General features: G+C 58.4%; 1 protein-coding gene and 6 non-coding genes across 7 annotated transcripts; 5 read left to right on the top strand and 2 right to left on the bottom strand.

The window, feature by feature from the left end:
* Positions 1-867: 867 nt before the first annotated feature.
* On the bottom strand, positions 868-982 carry LOC143161485 (U5 spliceosomal RNA). Its single transcript, XR_012995549.1, has one exon. It is a non-coding gene; the product is annotated as a U5 spliceosomal RNA (small nuclear RNA).
* A 1,094-nt stretch (positions 983-2,076) lies between these two features.
* LOC143161460 (U5 spliceosomal RNA) lies at positions 2,077-2,191 on the bottom strand. The gene has a single exon (XR_012995526.1). It is a non-coding gene; the product is annotated as a U5 spliceosomal RNA (small nuclear RNA).
* A 633-nt stretch (positions 2,192-2,824) lies between these two features.
* Positions 2,825-7,938, top strand: RPS8 (ribosomal protein S8). The gene is made up of 6 exons (XM_076340330.1): positions 2,825-2,884; positions 3,739-3,845; positions 4,227-4,326; positions 5,750-5,925; positions 6,906-7,035; positions 7,775-7,938. Exons 1-6 carry the CDS (start codon positions 2,881-2,883, stop codon positions 7,882-7,884), a joined length of 627 nt encoding a protein of 208 aa, XP_076196445.1. The 5' UTR covers positions 2,825-2,880; the 3' UTR covers positions 7,885-7,938.
* LOC143161465 (small nucleolar RNA SNORD55/SNORD39) lies at positions 3,588-3,672 on the top strand. The gene has a single exon (XR_012995531.1). It is a non-coding gene; the product is annotated as a small nucleolar RNA SNORD55/SNORD39 (small nucleolar RNA).
* On the top strand, positions 4,032-4,135 carry LOC143161468 (small nucleolar RNA SNORD46). Its single transcript, XR_012995534.1, has one exon. It is a non-coding gene; the product is annotated as a small nucleolar RNA SNORD46 (small nucleolar RNA).
* LOC143161466 (small nucleolar RNA SNORD38) lies at positions 6,191-6,263 on the top strand. Its single transcript, XR_012995532.1, has one exon. It is a non-coding gene; the product is annotated as a small nucleolar RNA SNORD38 (small nucleolar RNA).
* On the top strand, positions 7,488-7,559 carry LOC143161467 (small nucleolar RNA SNORD38). Its single transcript, XR_012995533.1, has one exon. It is a non-coding gene; the product is annotated as a small nucleolar RNA SNORD38 (small nucleolar RNA).
* Positions 7,939-8,442: the final 504 nt, after the last annotated feature.

The raw sequence follows: 8,442 nt of genomic DNA, 5'->3' as shown, positions 1-8,442 counted from the left end.
GATCAAACCTGGAAGAGGCCGGCGTTGAGCCCCCAGCCCGGCCGCCCGGTGCTGCCCCGCGGGGCCGGGACCCCCAGGGCACGGCACGGCACCGCCGCTGCCGAGGGTCGCTACGGAAGGCGGCGGCCGGGACCCCCGCAGGCGTCCCGCAGGCGTCCCGCTCCCCTCCCCTCCCCTCACCGTTGCTCCGCTGGATGTTAATGACGCGGCCAGGGCAGACGTGGCGGTAGAGGCGCGAGTCCATGGCGCGAGCACGGGGAGAGCGGGCGGCTCCTCAGCAGCGGCGTCACCTCCCGTCCCGGCAGCGAAACTCAGACCCGGGCAACCGCCGCCGATTTAAAACCCGCGCGCCGGCGTGCCGCGGGGCCTACCGGGAAACACCGGCGGGGGGGGGGGGGGGGGGGGGGGGGGGGGGAACTACTACACCTCCCAGCATGCTCTGCGCGCACGGCCGCCTACAGCTCCCGGCGTGCCCCGGGGCGCCGCCCAGGACTACGACTCCCAGGAGGCGGGGAAGGCCCGCGGCGGCCCCTGGGGGCGGCGGGCGCGCTGGGCGGCGTAGTTCGGCGCGGCGGCGCGCGTGCGCAGTCGGCCCCGCTGCGTGACGGCGGCTCGGGGCAGGGCGGGCGCCGGCCCCGCGCCCGGGGGGGGGCAGCTCCTCTCCCGGGGAGGAGGCGCCAGCCGCGATCGGGCCCGGGGCGAAGCACAGGGCAGAGAGCAGGGGCCGGCTGCGGACCCGCCGCTGGGGTGGAGCTGCGGGCGCGGCGGGGCTGGCGACTGCGGGGATAGGGGCACTGGAGCAGGCAGGCGGGCCCGGCGGGCCCGCCGCGAACACACCGCGTTCTGTTTTTTAACCGGGAAAGGGGCAGCTCCGCCGAAGCGGAGCCTCAAAAAATTCCTCGACACTCGTGCTTGTTCCTCTCCACGGAAATCTTTAGTAAAAGGCGAAAGATTTATACGATCTGAAGAGAAACCGGAGTATGACCGCCACACCGCCCCCGGCACACCGCCCGCCCGACCCACGCCACACAACTCAGGGCGACGGGCGCCCGCCCGACCCCGCACCGCGGCCCCCGGCCCGGCCCGGCCCCGCCGCGGGCGCACAAGCCGCGCGGAGCCGAACAGCTCGGACCGGCCGCCGGGAGCGGCCGCGGCGGCGGACAGCGGGGCGGGGGAAGAGCGGCGCCGCCGCGGTGCACCCTGGGTATGCAAAACAGCCGAATGGTAATGCGATACATGCTAATGAGGCGGCCGCTCCTGGCGGTGACAGGGGGAGGCAGGGGCGGCGCGGAGGGGCGGGAGCAGCGGGGTCAGCGCTGCGGGCGGCCGGGCCGGGCCAACTCCACCGCCCCCGGGGCCGGTCCCGCAGCAGGGCCCTTCTGCCCCCGATCCCTTCTCCCCCGGCCCGAACAGGGCTTGTGGCTCCCTGTTGTGGTTTAACCCCAGCCGGCAACCGAGCGCACCCAGCCGCTCGCTCGCTCACCCCCCTCGGTGGGATGGGGAGAGAATCGGAAGGGTAAAAGCGAGAAAACTCGTGGGTTGAGATAAAGACAGTTTAATAATCAAAAGGAAAGAACGAGTTTAAAAACGTTGTAAGAAAAAGAGAGGAAAAAATAACAGGAAATAAACCCCAAGAAAGTCAAGTGATGCAAATGAAAACAGCTGCGTACCACCCGCCCGCCCCCGCGCAGCGGCCCCCCCGCCAACCTCCCCCCAGCTTTCTAAGCTAAGCATGACGTCATACGGTGTGGAACACCCCTCTGGCCAGCTGGGGTCAGCTGTCCCGGCTGTGCCCCCTCCCAGCTCCTTGTGCACCCCCAGCCTGCTCCCTGGTGGGGCGGGGCGAGAGGCAGAAGAGGCCTTGGCTCTGCGTAAGCACCGCTCAGCAGTGACGAAAGCACCCCTGTGCTGTCAACTTTCGCTGTCTCCAGCGAAAACCCAAAACCGCCCCACGCGCGGTCCCGCGAAGAAGCCGAACTGCGCCCCAGCCAGCCCCAGCACCCCCCGGCGGCACGGCCCCCCCCGCACCCCGCACCTCCCCTCGCCACCCGTTCTATTTTTGACCGGAAAAGGGGCAGCTCCACCGAAATGGAGCCTCAAAAAATTCCTCGACACTCGTGCCTGTTCCTCTCCACGGAAATCTTTAGTAAAAGGCGAAAGATTTATGCGATCTGAAGAGAAACCGGAGTATGACCCGCCTGCTCCCCGCGCACACACCGTCCCCCGGTTGTCCCCCCGCCGCAGACGGCGACCCCCGCCGCCCCCCTCGCTCGGTCCTCCGCCGCCCCGGCACTACCCCCCGGCGGCGCACACGGGCACGGCCCCGCGCCCGGACCCGGGCGGCCCCGCGGGAGCGGCGGACAGCGCTACCGGGGCCGCGCCGCCGGTCCGCGGTGCACCTTGGGTATGCAAATCGACAAGAATACTAATGAGTCGTATGCTAACGAGGCGCCCACGGCCCGCAGCGCCGAGCGCGGCCGTAGTCCGGGGGCCGCAGCGCCCCTCCGGCCCCGCCGCGGGATGCCGGGCCCGGGGCCCTGCCCGGAGGCGTTGGTGAGGTGACCCGCGGGGCAGGAAGGACGGACCCGCGACAGGCAAACCCCCGACGATGCTCCCCTCCCTCCCGGGCCCGCGGGCTGGAGCCCGGGGCCGCTGGTGCCGCGGCGGAGCAGCCCCAGCGCCGACACACGCCGAGACTCGGTCCCGGGGGCGCCCGCCGCCGCCGCCATCGCCCACCGCCTCCCCTCGGCAGCGCCGCGTCGCCAGGCAACGGCGCGCGCCCCGCGCTGGCGGCGCGGTGACGTCATGACCTCGCGAGAGCTCGCTCCGCCAAACCGCCCCGCGAGTCTCCGCCCCCCCTCTTTGCGCCAGTGCCGCACCATGGGTGAGTGGGGCCGCCGCGGGGCCCGGCCGCCATCCGCCGCCATCCGCTCGCCGCGCCGCCGCTGCCCGGCCCTGCCCCTTACCGGGTGACAGCGGGGGGGGGCGCCGGCCCGCACCGCTCGCCATTGAGGGCGGCCGCGGCGGTGCCGAGCTGCTGGCGGGAGGAGGGTGCCTAGGCCCAACATGGCGACGGGGGGGGGCGGACGGCCTCGCCTCGCCTTCCTGCAGGCCCCGAGCGCTGGGCTTGCTCGGGGCGTCTTCCGCAGGGAACCCTGCGGATGAGGTGGGACGGCTTTCTAGGGGACTCAGCAGGAAGGGTAGGGCGGGGGGTGGCCTTGTGAAAGGTTTAGCTGGGTGGCAGGGGCTCGTAGGGGACCCAGGAGGTGGGGTGCGCTGGGGGGATAGTCCCTGTAGGCTACCCAGCAGGCTGGTAGGGACAAGGTTGAGTTGGGATGTGTCTCATAAGGGCTCAGCGTGCAGGTGGGATGGGGGTCCCTTCCCCTAGAGGACCTACCAGACCCAGCAGATAGTGTAGGGTGTCTGCTGTAGTGTGCCTGGCAGCTTGGGATGGGGCCCTTCCCATAGGGTGCCCTGCACGTGAGGTGGGATGGGAGACTGATTCCCAAAGGGAACGCCCGTCGGACATGGCGGAGGGAGTCTGTCTGCCGTGTACAGTTCTGGAAGGGAGGAGGCTGAGGCGGATCTGAGTATCAATGATGAAGCTTCTCTGACTGCTGCATACGGCTGAGTTTGCTGTGCGGATACCAACCTTGGAGAGCTGAGGACTCAGAACCATGCCTTGCCTTGGCCAGGTGGGCTCCGTGCCATCCTCTGACCACACTGCTCTCCATGCAGGTATCTCCAGGGACAACTGGCATAAGCGTCGCAAGACTGGGGGCAAGAGGAAGCCCTACCACAAGAAGAGGAAGTATGAGTTGGGGCGACCTCCTGCCAACACTAAGGTGGGTGATTTGGGGAGGGTGGTCAATAGCTGTGTTTGCAAACTCGGGTTGCTGGTCGTGTGCTGTTGGAGTTTCAAATATGTGCTGTGTTTTGTAAGTGGTTAAAGATCTGTCGCTGCTTCTTTAAAAGGTGGTATTTTCCTCTATGCCCACAGAAAGCAGCGATATGTTTTTGCAGTAAAAGGCAATTGGAGTGATGAAATTTTCACCTTAGGTAGATGCCACAGACCGTTTTGGTCACTTACTGTATCTGCCGATGCTGGGGTTTGTCATAGTTACACTGACCACATTGCCTTTGAGCTTAGGAGGTGGCTGGGCTCCTGCGTGAGCTGTGCAGCGTCCCAGCACCAGCAACACCCTGGTGTTTGTTTCTGACCGTAGATTGGCCCACGCCGAATTCATACAGTGAGGGTTCGTGGCGGAAATAAGAAGTACCGTGCCCTTCGGTTGGATGTTGGCAACTTCTCCTGGGGATCGGAATGTAAGTACATCGTAAGCCTGATGTGTTGGAAGGGAAAAGTTTCACAGTTGTGCTGGTCCCTGGTACTGCTGCAGAGTAGAGGGATGATGATGCAGGTGTGGGTTTGTAGGCTGGGCTTGAACATCGTGGAGCTTGCAGTACCAGGTCTGAAGCAGCATGCATAGTGATGATAACTTTGACCTTATGTGGCCTTAGGAGACTTGGATGTCTGCTAAGTTCACAGTGATTGGAGTGTCATAGTTACACTGAGTGACATGCTCGTGTTACCTTTTTACTGGGGGAGAACTACGGAAGGGCAAAAAACCTAAATACGGGTAGCTCTTCACAAATGCAACTTCTAATGTTTATTGATGAACACTTGCTAAAAGTTAGGCGGTCCTGTACAAGAGGGAAAGGTGTTGAGGATTTTGTCCTAGGGCCCCACCTTCTCAGAAAAATCCTGGCATGTGCAGTTTACTTCATACTCCTGCTTTGCTAAGCAAAAGCGGGAAGCACAGAAGGGAGAGAGGCGTCTATAGTGTTTCCCCTGAGCAAGGTGGAATTACAAGGTGGAATTCTCTGAATTACAAACTGAAAACCATGTAACTTGAGCCCAGGCCTGTTCAGTGTTACTCAGCGTGATGGCAAAGCCAGCAGTTAGTAAGGTGGCGCTTCAGTGGCCAGCGTGGTGTGAGGGAGAAAGGACATGCTTTCTCCTCAGTCATCACAGAGTGTTGTCCGTACTGCGATAAGTGCTGTCATTCATAGGCAGTATTACAGAAGTGAAGGGACTGAGCACGCCTTGCAGAACAAGGATGAGGTACGTGAGCGAAAAGGAGAAAACCCATCTTGTGCCTGGCCTGTGCATGCGTGGAGGGCTGTGTCTCCAGGGTGGGCAACTGCTAAACAGTCAAATCTAGTAGCTAAGACTGAATGCTTCAGGTGGGTCTTGAAGGGTGAAAACGCCAGCATCCCCTCTCAATTTACTCATAAACCCTCATCCTATAAAAATGATTTCTAGTATGTGTTGCAGAGCAGTCCCGTTCAACACGGCTTAATGCAGTAACTCTAGGAAGTACATATGGGATTGAGCCCTGTGTGCGATGTTAGTTGGCATCTGCTGAGGTATCTTCCAATCCACAATTTTATTTTTTAGCATTGCTTAGTCTTACTTGAGATGAGTTCCAGCAAGGCCACAGATCCCAGTTTTTCACCTGGGGTGAATCAGGTTTCCAGGTGTAGGCTTCTGTCCTAGCAACAGAAAGTTGGACTGATGAAAAATAGATGCATCTCTCAGTTAAATTTAATTCGATACCAGGGAAGCTGGAGGACATTTGATGGGGTGATGAGTGTGAGGTGGTTTGAGAGTATGTGTGAAATGCTGGAGATTGTATTCTCATAGTCTGATCCCTGTAGGTTTGAATTCATGCTCTTCTTTTGAAAGGCTGCACTCGCAAGACCAGAATCATCGATGTTGTCTACAATGCTTCCAACAATGAACTGGTGCGGACAAAGACCCTGGTGAAGAATTGCATCGTTCTCATTGACAGCACCCCGTACCGGCAGTGGTATGAAGCCCACTATGCCTTGCCCCTTGGACGCAAGAAGGGCGCCAAACTGGTATGTCTGGGATTGTCGTCGTCATTTTGACTCCTTGCAGAGAGTAGAGCCTGCCCTGCTAGAGGCAGTTAGCCATTATGAGTGGACAGTGCCTGCCAGAATAGCATTGGGTACCTGACCGTGATAACAGTGGTTATCTGGGCAATGTTCCCATCAGCTCCCAGGACAAGTCTGGCTCTGTTAATGGAGTGTTCAGTACCACGGAGCTCTCTCTGAGGCATTGCACCCGTTTGTGCACAAGGACCTGCCTGTAGATCTCTCTGGTCTTCTAATGATGATACCTTTGTCCAGTTCTGCTACTGAAGGGAGAGCGATGACATTTTATGATGCTGAGGAAGACTTTGCAGATCAGGCCCTTGTGCTGGGGAGTGATTGCTTTGATGAGAAGCTTGTGGATTGCTAACTAAATTTCAGCTAGCTTTAAGTGTTCTTAAGTGTCTTTAAACTATCCAGACCTGTCGTCTCTAATTTTGTTCAAGATGCCAACTCCAGACTGCTAGAAGGTATTTAAACGCCCATGTGTAGCACTCAGCTTAAGGTTGTCTCCTTGCATTAAAAACGAAGCACTTTCAGGTGAGCGCTCTGCAGTTCAGAAGCACGGGGAGAGCTTGTAGCCTGTCTGCCAGGACTTGCACCACACCCGAGTGCTCTCATTATGTCTGGAGAGGGAAAGAGTATTCACTTCTTGGAGGAGGATTAATTCGTCAAGGAAGCCTTCGCAATTTCATTTGTCTAAGAGCGCCCTTCCCTAGGGCACTGTGCTTTGTTGTCAGCAGTGACTCCACTTAGCAACATTGCATTTCTTGGCCTCAAAAGTGAAACACAGCACCTGATTCTGTGAGGTTGAAGTATTTGTACCTCTGGCAGGTACGACAGTGCAGTGCTGAGAATACAAGGGTCTCCTTGATGTTAGTGGAGCCTGCTCTAGCAGAAGGTGGCCATATGTTTAACCTTGTCTTCTCTTGTGGTCTTGTTTTTAGACTCCTGAAGAGGAGGAAATCTTGAACAAGAAGCGTTCAAAGAAGATCCAGAAAAAATACGACGAGCGAAAGAAGAATGCCAAGATAGCAAGTATTCTTGAGGAGCAGTTCCAGCAAGGAAAGCTACTTGGTAAGTCCCTGGCAGCGTTAATGTGGGTGGGGATAAGGGAGTCAGGGCACAAACAGGGTGCCAGAGCAGATCTTATTCTTGGTCTTGGGATCATTTAAAGTTCTACACGCTGTGGTAAAGCTAACTGCAGGGTGAAAGCGATGGGGTGTTCTCCATATCTGCAGGAGTATCTTCTGGGTCTTAAATGTAACTTGTTCTTCTGTCTTCTCCGGAGATACCCCACTTCTGTCAGGAAGGGGAAATCTATTTCTGGAACTTGAACTGGCGCGTGTCCCAGCCAGGCTTCTGGAGTTGATCGTTCCTGGTTGGCCTTTGAGAGAAATGATGGGGCTTGAGACTTGCAAAATGAGCGAAGGCTCACGGGCTGCACTGTGTGTCGGAAAAATGTCCCGCGAACGTGTAACAGCTCTGACCAGTTTCAAGTTCTGGGGAATAGTTCAGTGTTCTGAAGTCTTCTGGTGATGAGACCTTTGTCCAGTTCTGCTACTGAACTTGAGCGATGACAGTTTGGAGATCTGAAGAGGACTTCATTAGGGACTCAGTCCAGCAGAGCAGGTTCAAGAGCACGATACCTTAGGGGGAGGTACTGAAGCCAGCACATAAACTGGTGTGTCTGTTACCGATGACTTGCTCGTCCGTGCTGCTGCGGAGGGACCGCATGCAGTGTTTGTTTCACTTTGGGTGCATACTGGGGTAGTGAATTACTAAACTTCTTTAACTGGGTGACTTCTCCTTGCAGCCTGCATTGCCTCCAGACCTGGACAGTGTGGCCGAGCCGATGGCTACGTGTTGGAAGGCAAGGAATTGGAGTTCTACTTGAGGAAGATCAAGGCCAGAAAAGGCAAATGAATAAAAACTATTCTGCTGAGAGAACGAATAAAACCAAGAGCCTGCTACAGTAAAGGGTCGTGTGCTCATTTGTGTGTGCGGGGTGGAGGGGGCATGTGTAGCTCCTCCCACCTGTAAAGTGTGAAAGGAAGAAGGATCTCTCCTGGAATCCCTGAGCGCTTTTGTGTCTTCAGGCCAGCTCTGACCCTGCATGCTCTCGACTGAAACGCCTCCCTGGGTTCTAGGACAGTGACTTAATGGAGCAGGTGGGTGTGCAAAAGAGTTGTCAGACTTGGCTCAAGTGGAAAATTTCCAGTACTGGAAACCTGCAAGCAGGAGGAAGGTGCAAATGTCCATCCCTGCTAGAGTTCTGGCTTTCTGGGAGCTGCCGGGGTCTGGCTGGGTGCGCGTCCCCCCCCCCCTTTTCCTGTGGTGTGTTAGGTCAGCACATGCCAATTTGGGGTCTTGGAGTGAGGTCAGTGGGGAAAGGGGCCCCGCTGCCTCAGGAGAGGGCTGTCCAGGGAGCAGCTCTGCAGCTGCAGCACTGCTTTTCTTAGACTCTGCGTTTGTGCTAAGTCT

The sequence above is a fragment of the Aptenodytes patagonicus genome, chromosome 5 (assembly GCF_965638725.1).
Source record: "Aptenodytes patagonicus chromosome 5, bAptPat1.pri.cur, whole genome shotgun sequence".
Lineage (NCBI taxonomy): Eukaryota > Metazoa > Chordata > Aves > Sphenisciformes > Spheniscidae > Aptenodytes > Aptenodytes patagonicus.
Note: the sequence above shows the minus strand (reverse complement) of the source record. Positions and strands in the feature narration are given on the sequence as shown.

Excerpts from the sequence above, each read along its gene's own strand:
- RPS8 (XM_076340330.1), top strand. Across the intron at positions 4,327-5,749 it reads CTTCTCCTGGGGATCGGAAT|GCTGCACTCGCAAGACCAGA; the intron begins GTAAGTACATCG and ends TTCTTTTGAAAG. Across the intron at positions 5,926-6,905 it reads GCAAGAAGGGCGCCAAACTG|ACTCCTGAAGAGGAGGAAAT; the intron begins GTATGTCTGGGA and ends TCTTGTTTTTAG.